The following is a 15,578-nucleotide window of genomic DNA, read 5'->3' on the forward strand; positions in this document are numbered from 1 at the left end:
ACGAATTGACGGTAAAATGATAGAACATGAGAAACTGGACAAGGCAAAACACGCCTTTTCTTGCAATACCCAACAAATAACTTTCTAAACAATGCAGAAAGAACTTTGCTCGTATATCTTAGCAATGAATGAGCAACCATTGATCATATACCACTAATCTGGACAAATTTTGAGCTGGAAAGTCATTTACAGGTAAAGTATTTGAAATACAGAAGATGAAACTCCGAGAGATTTTACATCTCAATGTTGTTATTCTTATACCTATTGGATGTACAGTCCTCACAGGAAGGTCATAAATACAGTTGTGTAGAATGATGTCATAGCCTCGGGATATATTTCAGTCCTATCAAAGAGTAGAACAACTAATTTAGCATATGCTCTCACCATTATATACTGATATAGTAATGATATTGATGCAACATGAAAGAATGTCCATTCAAATTAACATATACTTCTTCACAAGAGATAAAGAATCCTTAGATAAAAGGATCTACACTGTTAAAACCCTTCAAAATTCCTGCCGCACCCGTGTTGATACGACACGATTTGGGCGTGGAAGTGGAATCCACACAGATTTGGTCAACTTACTTTACATGCTTTAACTACATTTTTGACCAAGAAATATAGATTGAGTTGGTATTGGGTTGATTTTTGGGTTTATGTATATACAATTATACATATAGTTATATAAAATAAGAAATTAAATTTTATTAGTTTTAGTTCAAAAACTTTAGTTAATCAAAATATATTCTTATATCATACTATAGAAGTGGTGGTTCCTCAACTACTACCAAACCAATCAAAAATTGTCACGTGGGGCTAATTAATATTTCTTTCTTTTATATAATATTTTCTATTTCTACTTTCTATTTCTTTCTATTAATATTTCTTTCTTTTATATAATATTTTCTATTTCTTTCTATTATATTCTATTTTCTATTCTACTTCTATCTATTTTATTTTATTTTTTTTACTTACTATATATCATCATCATACTTCATACTATAGAAGTGGTGGTTCCCTTGGACTACCAACTTACTATATATCATCATCATACTTCATACTATATATAAATATATTTTCATCATACTATATAAGTGGTGGTTCCCTTGGACTACCAAGGGTATTCCCGTCATTTCCTTCCTTAAAAGAGCTTCTATCATACTATATAAGTCGTGGTTCCCTTGGACTACCAACTTACTATATATCATCATCATACTTCATACTATGTATATAATAATACTATATAAGTTTGGACTACCAACTTACTATATATCATCATCATACTTCATACTATATATATATATATATATTTTCATCATACTATATAAGTGGTGGTTCCCTTGGACTACCAAGGGTATTTCCGTCATTTCCTTCCTTAAAAGAGCTCTTATCATACTATATAAGTTGTGCTTCCCTTGGACTACCAACTTACTATATATCATTATCATACTTCATACTATATATATATATATATATATATATATATATTTTCATCATACTATATAAGTGGTGGTTCCCTTTGACTACCAAGGGTATTCCCGTCATTTCCTTCCTTAAAAGAGCTCCTACCAATACTACCAAACCTATCAAAAATGGCCACGTAGGGCGAATTAATATTTCTTTCTTTTAGCACTTTTTTTTTCCTCTCAAATGCTACCAAACCAATCAAAAATAGCCACGTAGGGCTAATTAATATTTCTTTCTTTTAGCACTTTTTTTTTGCTCTCAAATACTACCAAACCAATCAAAAATGGCCACGTAGGGCTAATTAATATTGCCCGTGCCTTGCACGGGCACCCTTATCTAGTGAGTATATATGTCGTAATAGACATCAATTGGTCGTATGTCAGCATCAGAATCCGCACTCGGATCCATATCCCAGAATCTTAAAATTTATGTAATGAAGAATCTGACCTCTAGATCTGCAACTGTTACCTTCCGAGCAACATAGATATGGATATTTGGCCCAAGCAGGAGCTAAGATGACTTTTGACCCAAAATGTGGGCCAGTTATGACACCTATGCATATGTTTTGCAGGCTTTTAGAAGTCTTAAATACATTTTTTAGTAAAATCAACAAGCGGCGAAAAGGATTAGTACCAGCCACCAAACAAAGATGAACGACAGCATTGTCAAGGAATAACGAGGATGGCAAGCAAAAAGGAAAAAGACCAAGGAGGTTAGAATACAACAGAAAAGACGATTAGATACAAAGAGCGAGCTCGCATGGTTGACTCAAATTTTGCAAGTTTTCAAAGTGATATTTTGATCTTAACTGGAGTAACATTATGAATCATAGTATACCCAACAAGATTAAGAACAAAGTTTTTTTTTTTTTTTTGAGAATGGTAAAGTTGTATTCATCAGCAATGTGCAAAGTAGACAATCAACCTAAACATGCAGAATCATGTGCATGAAAATTTTGACTAAGCAAATCAAGGATATATATAGGAATACTCTTAGTGCCCTTTTGCTTCCCCAAAACCACTTCTTGTTGTGACTTTGTTATGTTATCAATTCTCTTTGAGAAATTCATTCATCAATGAGAATATAATGATATCTAGCATTCATGTTATCCTACCTTTGCTTGATGCCCCAGAATGTTAAAAAATGCCATAGCAGCCTGATGCTTGTTCCCAACGTTTAAAATGTTCTATGCAATATTTATTATTAAATATAAATGTGAATGAAGTCCATGAATCTAAAGAAGAGAAGATTAACCTTGAGAGCAAAGAGTTTAACACCATCTTGAACCGATTGGCCCACTTTGACTTCAAGCCCTCTTACATAACCATTAGCTGGTGCTTTCACGACATGCTACTCATAGACAATGTAAAGGGCAGCAAAAGCAATAAATTAGAACCAGCCAAAACAATTAAGCCACTCAAGAGATGTTAATCTTAAGCTGTGGTTGTAAGATACACACCTCCATCTTCATTGCTTCTAATACCAACACAGGTTGTCCCTCCTGAACTTTCTCCCCATCCTTCACCAATACTTTAACCACTAGCCCAGCCATGGGTGCAATCACGGTGCCAGAAGGATAAGATGTCGCCACCCTAGCAGGCTTGTCTATTGTTTCGTCGTCGTCATAGATTTCGAGGCCCATCCTTTGTTTAAAGTGATGTTGAGAGTCGCCATGCCAGATGTGAATATGCTCAATTTGATCCTGCAAAAATGGAAGTTTGGCTAACTAAATTTGGATCGGGTTTTTCCTTGGCAATCACTGCATTCTTGATCAAGGGGCATCAGATTCTCATGAACCAAGACTAAATGTGCTAAAGATATGCAAATCCTTTATTTTTAGTCCAAATTGTATTTAGTGGACTAAGTTGCACCATTCCAACACTCCCTGGAAAAAATCTACACCTAGGATCACTAGAAGGTTAATCTTTCTCGCTTCTTTTTTCTTTTTCATGGGTTAGACTAGATTGAAAATGGTGTTAGAAACCAATGTTCTTAATAGCAAAATGCGCCCAAAAAAAAGTTAGGGCCTGAAGCAAAAAGTGAGAAGACAAGTGCATGCTTCTTTGAAGCGAAGTACACAATTCACAATCTTAAACAATACCTAATGTACATAAATTTAGTGCTATAATGGATCACATTGTTGTGCAATGTTAGGCATTTTAATAACTCCAGCCTCAGCCTACACATAGTTGTGTACTTGTCAGTCAATATGTATGCCAGGGGCCCAGGACAGCTTGAAGATAAGGACCTGAAATATAAGGTGTTACCTTGGAGTAAGCTGCCAAGCAGACATTCAGGCTTAGACCATCCACTTCAACTCTGTAGTCACTGTTGCTTAGTTGTGTCACTTGGATCTCCAAACCAGGGGAATTGCTTTCTCCTGTCTAAAGATATAGATTATTTTGCTGCAAATGGAAAAACTTAAAGGCAAAAACAAGCTCAACTGTAGTCATTCTGTTATATCAAACAGAGAAATTATCATTACCTCAACTAGGTATTTCCCATCTGGCAAATAGGTAATGGAGACTGTTAAAAGATTTGAACCGCTAATACTGTATTGATTCTCCCATTCAAGATCCACTGTTCGCTTAGCAAAATGATTGATTCTGAATGGAGGATTACCATACCACAAATGAAGGCCTCCTGCTTAAGAGAACATATCAATAAACTATGCATCAGCTGTTCGTACTAAAGCACGCCTTTGCTAAACACAACAGGATATTAGTATTCACCAGGAGCCTTATCCTTCAATGTTGCAAGTTCATTTTGGCAAATGCATGCAGCTACAATGGATGCAGTATGTTTGGCAGCACTCTCAGCTTTTTCCGCTGATATTGAATTGGAACCGTCTATGAACAGATCATCCTTGTACCGCTCAATAAAATGAGTTTCTACTTCACCATTTTGAAAAGCCCTATGACTGGCAAGCTTAATGATAAAGTCTATATTGGTGGGTAAACCTGCAACCTTCATTAAATGAGCAGTGATTAGATCTCAATTACTAGAGTATTCTTCATTATAAACTATTTATTCTGAATCATTACCTGCAAAACAGGTCAACACAAAAAAAAAAATCATACCTGAAACTTTGACAAGCAATCCTTCATTTTTATCAGTGCTGAAAGGCGGTCCTGTCCCCATACTACTAGCTTTGCAATCATGGGATCATAATGCATGCTTACTGTGTCCCCTTCCTCCACTCCAGTCTCAACTCTTACTGCAATTATGTATTAAAGTCATGCGAGTGCAAAATATACAGCTTAACAATAGTTAGCAATTTGCATAATCAGAAAGGCAAATAAACTGATAGATGATCAGCAGAGAATCCTCTATGGGCTAGGATCAGAACTTCATTAAACTATAGCAACTAGCTTTAGTAAATATGTTATTGTATCAGTCAGAAAACTGTTGAATCAGCCACTGATGCTTGTGTAACAGGTAGGCGGCAGTGCGGCCCTTCCCCAGACCCTGCATGAACCTGGGATGCTTCGGGGACCAGGCTGTCCTTTTTTTATCAGCCAGCAAATTGAGCAACCTAGCTTGATACTTCAAAGGCCGTGAAGTAATTGACTACTCGCTGGAGTTGAAGAGCTTTTGGCTAGGCAGTGTAAAAGGAAATCCAGCTGGGGAGAGGCCCTAATTTTAGTTCTGAGTCAAATGATTCCATATAACAATTTTGACATAAAAACGCTGATAGATCTCCCAGAAATCCATTCATACATTTTTTCTGAGTGGATGGAGTTTTTAGATGGCAATTCATTTTTTATATGTAACAGCAACTCTTCAGAAATGTGAGAATGGGTAGCAAGTGCTGGTATTCCTATATAACACCAAATAAGCAGTTATGCATCTGGTGGTACATTTTGCAGCTATGGTCATGTTTTTTACATGGAAACTTGTTTCACATTTAAGATTTGATGCTAGTGGAGTTAGAAAAACAATCTACACAAGTCAAGGAACAAAGTGTAGTTGATATAGTAAAAAAGTTAAAAGAACTGCTAAAATATCTTGCATCCCTCTGGAAAAATTGAGGGTTCTATCATGTTTCCTCAGTGGCAACCCACTTGAAGGAGGCCTAATGTAACATTTCACAAATAAGATGATCATAGTATGGATCCGCACCTGCTGATGTAGCTGTAACAGGACAGTAATGATGAAGAACACCAGTTGCTGGAAGAAATCCTTTCGGAACATTTTCAGCATAAATTCGGGCTTCAAAAGCATGACCTGGCATCAAACTGACAAACATTAGCATCTACGAATTCTCCCATATGCTTTAGGGTTAACATTAACTTAAAACTCCTATATTTGATTCCAGTAATAAGAGTATCCCGCAGCAGTTTACTTCAGAGAACATTTTTCATGAATGAATTCCACTGATAAATTATATTAAGCTCATATTGTGCTAGTCCAAGTTTGAAATGGGAAACTTTCCTGAACCATGTCCATGCACTGACTACATTAATGAGAAGAACTTTTTGTTATAATGAAACACATTTCTTTCCATGGGTTAAGGGGTCGTTTGGTTGTTGGTTAGAGTTGTACATGTATTAGTAATGCAGAGGATAGAGATTAGTTATGAGGGAATATATGTACTATTTTGTGCAGAATAGTAGATAGAATAACTAATTTATGGATAACTAAACCCTGCATAAAAGGGGGAGCTCCTAGGGAGAGGTAAGAAGAAACCTCATTTGCTTGCTGGTTAGAGTTGTACATGTATTAGTAACACAAGGATAGAGATTAGTTATGAGGGAATTTATATATTATTTCATGCAAGTTCTATTTTTACCCCTTCCTAGGAGCTCCCCCTTTTATGCAGGGGTTTAGTTATTCATATATTAGTTATCCTATCTTCTACCCTGCATAAATAATACATAGATTCCCTCATAACGTATACAGGTATTAGTTATGTGTTTTGTAAATAGGTAACCTAACACAGTACTTGGTGTGCTGAATTTTATACACAGTAACTAAAATGCTACCAAACATGGTACTAGTTATGTTGGTTTTACTACATGAATAATTCACCTCCTAACCAACAATCAAGAGAAAGTACTCGATTTGGATTGTGATGTTGAAGACTATAGAAATGTCAATACCACCCAAAAGTTATGCTTTTCATTGAGCATTACTGGATCCAGTTATGCTACAAAGATGGTATTATATTAATCAAGATTCAAGGCATCACTTCCAGTAAATGGTTCTCAATTTCAGATAAGCCTTTGAGTCACTGTCGATATTATGACATTAAAATAAGTTTCTGTTTTATCTTATTTGAAAAAGAACAGACATATCAGTTAAACTTATGTGCAAGTGGTTGTTCTAATGATTCAAGTATTTATCCCTTTTTTAAGATAAGAAATTTCATAAAAAGACCATGTTGGTGCAAAAAGAAATACAGTACAATCTGTGCTTATGACTCTGCTCAAGTCATCCATCCATCACTTTCCACCAAGTTTGACCAGCTATCCTACAACATGTTATTTATCTCTTTACATCAAAGAATACAAGTGAAATAGAAAAAATCTATAAATATTTTCTACCCCATTCTCACTATTATATGAGACAACCTCCAACTTTAACTTAAGGGCAATGTCAACAAAACTTTTAAGCTACAGTATGTAATGGAACTAAATTTCTTTGAGTGTAAGCAATTTTCAAATTTATCATCCAGGGACCATAAAATCCTAAGCAAACTTTTACATTCCAGGGAAGTAAAAGGAACATTATATATTAAGAATTGTTCTATCGAATCGTATGCAGTCTTGGTATATCTAGGTAAATAACTCTAGCTTCGTCCAGCAGATCCTACCGAGCAAGCACTTTGCATAAATCTATTAGAGAACAGTAAAGCAAGTTAACCAGTGTAAACTCTAACCTGAAAATGGCACCTCTGACTGAGTCAAGGGAAGAGGCTCCCCATTTGCAACACGTATTTGCCACTCTACAAGATCTTGACCAACAATCATCTCTGTAACTGGATGTTCAACCTGACAGAGAATGATTATATCCTCTGCTCTACTGCTACAAGAAGGGAAGGGCATAGACTAATCAAAAGTACCTGAAGACGGGTGTTCATCTCCATAAAATGAAATTGTCCAGATTGTGTATCAACTATAAACTCAACAGTTCCTGCACTGTGGTAATTGACTGCCTTCAAACATAATGGAGGGGATGTCAGGTGAGGAGTAGCAATTGAGAACAATACTGAAAAAGGATGTCAACAGAGAGCAGACAGCACCAGAGAACAGATCATAATATGAGAGGTTTTTCCACAGAACATCTCTTCCAAACAGAAGGATAGTGATACTAATTGATCAAGAATTAACTTTATCATAACAGAATCTCTATAGGAACTGAATACTACAATCACACTTCACACAAGAGCGAGCGAGAGGGGAGGGGGGAATATATCAATACACGATAGAGAGAAAAAATGGAGATATTCGTTTTATTGGTCATCTAAAGTCAATATGGTAGAATGCCTTTCAAACTCAAATCTCCTTACAAAAATAAAGATAACAAAATTACTTAGCAAAAAAAGGAGAAACTAATTACTAATCAAAGATGCAGGTTAACCTCAGCAGTCAAATATGGCTCTTAATTCACTACTATCTATATCAAGCTTCATCCTTGTTTTAGACAAGAACTAGAACTATCATATAACACGATGCTGAGCTAGCATAATCCAATCCCCTAGTGCAGATATAAGCTTTAACAGTCTGAACTTCAAGTCAATAAAGCCACTGACCGTTTTTTCCCTGCTAGCCGTAGAATACATTGCTTTATTTGTAAAACAAGGAATTATCTGCACATGGACCTCTACCCTAAAATTTTATCCCTCCTGCTCTTCAGAAAGGAAAATACACACAAAAATGCCCTTCATCTGTTACCGCCTAAGCATACCCTTTGCCTTCTGCTACCAACTGATATGCACCCAGTTTGGTAATATTACCTCCTAGCTTTAAAATTGTCCAAATGCTGCCCCTCCAGAAGTGTACACTTTCCACTTCTCCTTTGTGACGTGATACTATTTCTTGCATTAATCAGACATACAAACACAATTACAGATATTTATTCCAAAGACATCTTCACTTGAGTTTTTCTGAGAAGGAATAGTGTAGTTAAGACATACGCAAAAAGGCAATCTACGGATTGCAACCTCAAGGTGCTTCATCTCCTAAGGCTTGGTATGAAGCACTCACCGATTCTTTGATTCAAATGGGGTTCCAGATGGCTGAGTCTGATAATTCTTTTTTTTGTTCTACACAATTGGGAGTTACTATTTATATTTTGATATATGTGGATGACATCATACTCACCAGACAATTGCTTGCGCTCTATGCCTATGTAGATGTTGATTGGGCAGGTGATATCAATGATAGCCATTTGATCTCAATGTTGTCAAAGGCGCATGTAAGCACTGAAGCGAGCTCAAAATGTCTTGAGTGTTTTGCCTCGCTTAATCTGCAATTCAGTATCGTCATCAAGGCTCTAAGACATACTTTTCCTTGCCGATGAGAGTTTCCGGAAGATGCGACAATAAACAATTGACATTTCACTTTATCATAAAAAAACAATTTCTTTGTCCATATATTTTTTATTCTTGCTTATAATTATTAGTCTTGGACTAATATACATATTTGTATTTTTTTTCTCCATTTGAGCCTATTTTCATTAAAGCCCACACTTCATTTGCGCTTTGTACTTAAAGCCCCAACAGACCTTAGAGCTTTATTGCACTTTTTGCTTTTGATAACATTGCTTGATCTCTGATTACATTTTTTATCGAGGCACAACGCCTATTTCCTAGTGTTCTAGTAAGCAACTACTACTCCTGCTCCTCCTCCACTGAGGCTGAGTATCGTCCGGTAGCTTCTGCATTGTCTTAAATGAACTGGATCACCCACTTGCTCAAGGACCTTCATGTGCTGCTCTCTGCTCCTATAGTACTTAGTGATAACCCTTGGGGTCACGTACATTCCAAAAATCTAGTACGTCATACCAAAATGAAGCACCTTGAGGTTGATCTTCACTTTGTTCGCAACCAAGTACACAATGGCCTAATCCGAGTATTCCTTGTCCACTCCACTGAACAACTTGTAGATCCACTCACCAAAACATTGTCCAAGCCCACCTTCTAGCGCATGGTTCCTAAGTTAGGTGGTGTATCTTCACAAGTTCACACCTAACTTGAGGGGGGTATAGAAGTGTATGAACTACTCATCACTTGTACATTTGGATGAGTCCTACTGCTCAGCACTTGTTGTGCATTAGGATGAGTCCTCTTTAGTTATTTTAGGCTTTAATTTCCTATTCACAATATTTTATCATTCAGTTAGTTTGTTTCCATATTGTTTATCTGCTCCTAGATTCTAGGAGTTAGCTTAGCACAACTTGTTTCATTTCCTTCGTATATAAACTCTTTGAGCTCATTATATATACACATTTTTTCATTCTACTTCTCTACAATTATAGTTGTTTGCCTCCTTATATGACCTTGGGCAATCGTCACCTCATGAGCTAACTTTTGGGTTAAATTAGACCCAAGGTTCATTTCCTCACTGTCATGTTTAAAGTAATTGATGAGACTCGTATACATGCATTACACGATAAATGCTTTATGATAGTTAAAGATGAGAACACATTTTTCTTGATTTCAGATAATCTGTCTCCGACAAGAAAAAGTAAAGGGTATTTAAAAACTAACCACCAATAAACTTGACAATTTCGAGTAGACTATCTAATCTAAAAACAGACAAATTCATCTGACCTTAGCTGCAGATACAGCTGCTTGACCCAGATGGGAGCGGAAGTCAGAGCTCACATTAGGCTGCGTATAACAAAGTTTTGTCAACCTTTTAAGACACTTCAAGAGAAATAAAGAAAATTGTAACAAAAAAATCTTACAGCTGGAGCTTCTTCTATTATCTTCTGGTGTCTTCGCTGCACACTACAATCTCTCTCATAGAGATGTATTATATTACCTTGTTTATCCCCAAATATCTAACAAAATAAATGTAAGCAAACTAGAATTATATTTATTAAGTATGAAAAGGGGCAAGGCAGGAGAATACAACAACTACAACTAATATGTCTCAATCTCAAGCTAGTTAGAGGGATTTTTTTAATTCTCTCTTTCCCCCAACTACTTAAGGTTAGCTATTAATCTAACTAGCAAGAAAACAAAAATGGAAAGGACCAAGCAGTCTATCAAAACATAACAAGAGCTACCTGGACTTCTATGTGTCTTGGTTTAGTAATATATTTCTCCAGTAGGATTGTACTTATACCAAATGATGCAGCTGCCTCACGTTGGGCCCCCAAGAATGAGTCCGCAAACTCATTTGGGCTCTGAACAATCCTCATACCCTGAAACAAAACAGGTTAGTAGACATTATTTTCTTTTACTATAGAACATGATAAACCAGAGCATTTCTTCAGATATACTTGAGCTATCCTGTTGGCATTATAAGATTTCTTCTTATAGTGAAATCTTTAATAGAAATGGCCATACACAATAGGATTGAATTGCAAAATTTGCAAGCTAGAAGTTAAGTTTGTTTTCCTTCAGCAAAATAAGTAGTACGTTAACAGAAGGCAGACCTTCCCTCCACCTCCATGGGTTGGCTTAATTAAAATAGGATACCCAATCTTGTCTGCTTCCAACTTCATAAAGTCAATATCTTGCTCATCACCATGATATCCAGGCACAAGTGGAACCCCAGCTGCACCCATTATTCTCTTTGAAGCACTGATGGAAATATCCAGAGAAAGAAAAGAAATAAGCATAAATTGTCAGCATCCAATTGCAGCAACATACTGCTAAATTAAAACTTCACTGAAAGGCTAGCACTTGGCAGTCAAACTGCATTAGAATGTGGTGCAATGTGACAGATCATTTCATAGAACTGCATGCCAGAAACGCTAGTAGGTCGATGAAATGTGATTTAACGTTTGCATATAGACACTCTCTAAGCCATTGCTTAATCAATATGGGAGAAGCTGAAAATATAATTCACACAGGTGATATAGGACTAACATTTTAAGTCTGACATGAATTATTGCCATGTTCCATGTTAGTTGCACACAGGACCTTTGCAAATGCGGAGCTTAGCCCCATGAAACACACTTGAGGCTAAAATCAACTTTAAAAATCAATTGCTATGCATAGACAACCACTAATGCTTGCTTTTACGCATAAATCAACATCCCCGTCTCGCACAAACACTAACAGCAATCATATTAATCCCAATGTCACAGTCAGCAGTTTTTAAATAGCCAAAATGCATGCAGTAGATGCAAATTTCTGTCTGGTGCAAACACTCTCTCTGTCCCTAATTACTTGTGCACTTTTCCTTTTTTAGTTGTCCCTAATTACTTGTCCATTTTGACAAATCAAGAAAGGACAAATTTTTTTACCTATTATACCCTCAATTAATTACTCTGAAAAATGTAGAACTTCTTAAATATCTTAATTTTTAAATTCATCCACTTTATAATTAATAGGGATAAAATGGTAAACTCACTATGTCAATCATTGTTTTCTTAATAGGTGTGTCAATTCAAAAGTGGACAAGTAATTAGGGACAGAGGGAGTAATACCCATTTATTCAAGTATTAATGCAGCCAGTTTGCATTGGTGAGATCCTAAATTTAAATCAACCATATTGATGCAAAAGCGGGAAGTAATGAGATGAAACATGATTGTCCATGCTCAAAGGAGGGAAAAACTGAAAATTCATAAACAAAAGAAATGAGAAGAACAAACACGGAGCTTCCCTTCTTCCCATTACAGTAGACTTTTAACCTAATTCTTTCTCCTGCTGAAATAGAAAAAGGGTATGAGCAACTTCCTGAGATGATTCATAATCCAAATTCAAAGTTGTGCCTTTTTATCTCCCTCGCAAATTAGAACTAGCCATTTGAATGATTCAGCTGTTGTAGCATAAATCAACTTGATAAAAAAACAAGTGGAATACATAGGCATAACATGATAGCAAGTGGAATGGAAATGATCTCAACCTTTTATCACCCATGTCACGGATTGCAGATGCAGGAGGTCCAATAAATAAGAGATTCTCATCCTCACAAAGTTGAGCAAAATCAGCACTTTCAGATAAGAATCCATAACCTGGGTGGATAGCCTAATTATAAAATAAACAAAATATAAACAAGAGATCCTCTCTGAATGTTTACATGTTGGCAATCATTTAATCAGCAAAACTTTAATTTAAAAATGTGACAAATTTAAATGTGAATCATGGAATTATCACGAGTCGAAGAAGGAAGAGTAAAAGTCTACAGATTTCATAGAAACAAGTATGTTCATTGTATTAACTAGTTTTTTTTTGGAGTTCATGTCAAGTGGCAAGAAAGGCCATGTTTTCTTCTTAAGAACTAAGATATTTGAGGATGCACCATAGCATCACTAAGTTAAGCATCTAGTCCCATTGAACTATACATTAAGACATAGCTGGATCTGATGCACTTACTGACTAGTGTGCAATGTAGTGCACCTGTCAAATATTTTCATATGTTGGATAACTAGGTAAAAGAGAATCATGGAATTGTAGCTTATATCTCCCTTAAAGAAAAGGTAAAGTCAGTTATTTCTAGAGATGTACACCAATATTTCTTCATAACTGTGGTATCCATGTCAACTTGTGCGCACCTCCACTAATTCCACATATACCCACCACCTCCCACAAGCAACAGATACTAGGTAACTTTGTTGACCAAGGCTAGGATGTACATTGCTAAATACAACAATGACTTGAAACACATATCTCCACCATTAAAGGTAAAATGATAAGCATTGCTTTCACATCCGACTTTTAAACCATTACGGTGCCCAAAAGTTAAAAAAACAAGCATCTATATTACACACACTAATATCATGTTTGATATAACTAATGTATCAAAGTTCTTGCTTGAAGAATACAGTTCTGTCACACACTAAATAATATAACTATTGTATCAAAGTTCTTGCTTGAAGAATACAGTTCTGAGACAACTGAAAAGAACAGATGGAAAGAGTAAGGCCCAGAGACACACTAAAATCATGTTTGATCAAAAGCTATTCTGAAAAATGCTTCTGTCCTAGCTGTAATATCGCTTTTCAATCACCCAAAAGATCATCATTACTCATATTGACATATGCCTAGAATTACATTTCTGAGTTTTAACCACGAATTCCATTGGTACAAACTAGTCAAACATGGTTAACATATTCATCTTCTCTTCGTTCCCTTTTTCATTTTGGAATTTTCCTTTTTTTTCCTTTTTTGGTGGGTGGAGAGGGTGAATCCATTGGTCACCTACATAATGCACTCCTGCTCAGTAAGTACTTATTGGCCTTGAACTTTTTACAAATGAATGAAATAAATCAATTATGGTAGTGCAGAAAAGTTTGAAATATTACATAGTGCTGTCATATAACAGACCTATATATACATATCAATCATTGCAAAATTAATAGTAAATATTAGCATAAATGATGACTCTAGTGTCTTAACAGCACAGAACCCATAAATATTAGCGAGAACACATTATTATTATTATTACTCCCTGTGTCTCAATTTATGTGGCAGGATATAAATTTCAATAGTGAACCAAGTTTCTCTTTGACCATAACTTTTTTATATATATTTTAAGTTATTAATTATGATGATTCGTAGCACTTTTTACATAGTTTTCAAATATACAAATTTTATTACAAAAAATTTAAAGCTTCTTTGTCCAAATTAATGATTTAGAAGTTTGAATCTCAAAATTCCAACTGTACCACACAAACTGACCACACACTTCACATTTCAATTAGAAGCCAATGAAAGTGTCCAAAAATACTCAATCAATTCATTACATAATCGAGTAAGAGAATCGAAAGAGCATTATCATATACCTGAGCTCCAGATTTATTAGCAACTTCAATAATAGCAGAAGAATTCAAATAGCTCAAACGAGCAGGAGGAGGGCCGATACGAAAAGCCTCATCGGCGGATTTCACATGTAAGCTATCTCTATCCGCATCACTGTAAACTGCAACAGTACGAATCCCTAATCTCTTAGCAGTTCTAATAATTCTACAAGCAATTTCACCTCTATTAGCTATGAGTATTTTCTCAATCCGTTGATTATTCGAACTCTTTATCGCCGGCGTCGTGGCGTAAAGCGATGATTGTTGAGAAATGTAGGGTTTTGTGTGTACTTTTCGCCGGAGTATGAACGCCACCATCGACATTGTTATGAAGAGAAATGGTTAGCTTTCCTAAAGGAAAATGACGGTGAAAGAGAATTTAAAGATGAATTTTATTTCTTTACTAATTTAAGAAAGAAGTTTAATCCAATATGACGCGGAGATGTTGTGGCGATTGCCGTGCTCGTTTTAAATTCAGAGTACTGGCGAATGGGATAAGATTTGACAACGATATTGTTCTGCTTCTACGAATAAATAAATAAATAATTATTTTATATGTATTTTATTTAAATTTTTTATATATTAATAATTTAAAATGATATTTTAAAATTATTTTTAAATTTATTAAGTACTTATTAAAGATATATCAAATCAAACATGTAAACATGGGCAAAGTATTCGGGTCATGTTTATTTTTGTACTCTCAAAAAAAATTATATTTATCATTTTTTATAGAGTAAAGACATAGAGACACAATCAAAGTTGTCCCGTATTTGCATAAAGACACATTAACTTTCAAAGTGTCCTATCACCCCACAAAACTATTTAATATCGTTGTAAATGGGCCATTTTGACCCATTCCCTCGTCTATTTAGTGGCGCGTGTAGCGCACTCCCTATGATGAGAAAAGACCCGACCCGACCCTGTTCTTTGAAGAAAGTCATTTCTCCTTTTCTTTTCTTATTTCTCAACTTTCCCTAAAATCTAAAGAAATAGAAAAGTTTTCTCGTCGTGTTGTTGTTGATAATCTTGTTGTTTATGTGTCTTCGTGAAGATTCTTGGAGATTGAAGTTCTAACATGTTAGGGCTCTACATCATATGATAAAAATCTTCTCTTTTTTTGATTATTATGATTTTAGGGATTATTAAAATTTTCTTGTAAAAGTGTTGGAATCGAGCTCCTATT

The 15,578-nt window shown here is 35.4% G+C and overlaps 1 protein-coding gene across 2 annotated transcripts; it reads right to left on the reverse strand.

The window, feature by feature from the left end:
• Positions 1–93: 93 nt before the first annotated feature.
• On the reverse strand, positions 94–14,764 carry LOC125870512 (methylcrotonoyl-CoA carboxylase subunit alpha, mitochondrial). Of its 2 annotated transcripts, XR_007446902.1 has the most exons (17): positions 14,378–14,764; positions 12,499–12,620; positions 11,080–11,227; positions 10,708–10,845; positions 10,384–10,479; positions 10,247–10,306; positions 7,535–7,627; positions 7,352–7,463; positions 5,593–5,697; positions 4,551–4,687; positions 4,203–4,437; positions 3,956–4,113; positions 3,738–3,854; positions 2,930–3,172; positions 2,725–2,820; positions 1,918–2,022; positions 94–343 (listed from the first exon to the last, which is right to left on the reverse strand). XR_007446902.1 is itself a non-coding variant. In XM_049550959.1 (16 exons), exons 1-16 carry the CDS (start codon positions 14,714–14,716, stop codon positions 338–340), a joined length of 2,205 nt encoding a protein of 734 aa, XP_049406916.1. In that variant the 5' UTR covers positions 14,717–14,763; the 3' UTR covers positions 94–337. The 2 variants fall into 2 exon arrangements, 1 of the variants encoding a protein (XP_049406916.1); XM_049550959.1 differs by lacking the exon at positions 1,918–2,022 and having other exon boundaries at positions 14,378–14,763.
• Positions 14,765–15,578: the final 814 nt, after the last annotated feature.

This window comes from Solanum stenotomum, chromosome 7, assembly GCF_019186545.1.
Source record: "Solanum stenotomum isolate F172 chromosome 7, ASM1918654v1, whole genome shotgun sequence".
In the NCBI taxonomy this organism is placed as follows: Eukaryota; Viridiplantae; Streptophyta; class Magnoliopsida; order Solanales; family Solanaceae; genus Solanum; species Solanum stenotomum.

Bases quoted from the DNA above. Each gene is read 5' to 3' on its own strand.
- LOC125870512 (XM_049550959.1), bottom strand. From the start codon at position 14,716: ATGTCGATGGTGGCGTTCATACTCCGGCGAAAAGTACACACAAAACCC. The intron at 12,621-14,377 runs GTATATGATAAT...TTTTATAATTAG, and splicing joins CTAATAAATCTGGAGCTCAG to GCTATCCACCCAGGTTATGG. The intron at 10,480-10,707 runs GTAGCTCTTGTT...TTATTTTGTTAG, and splicing joins CAAGACACATAGAAGTCCAG to ATATTTGGGGATAAACAAGG.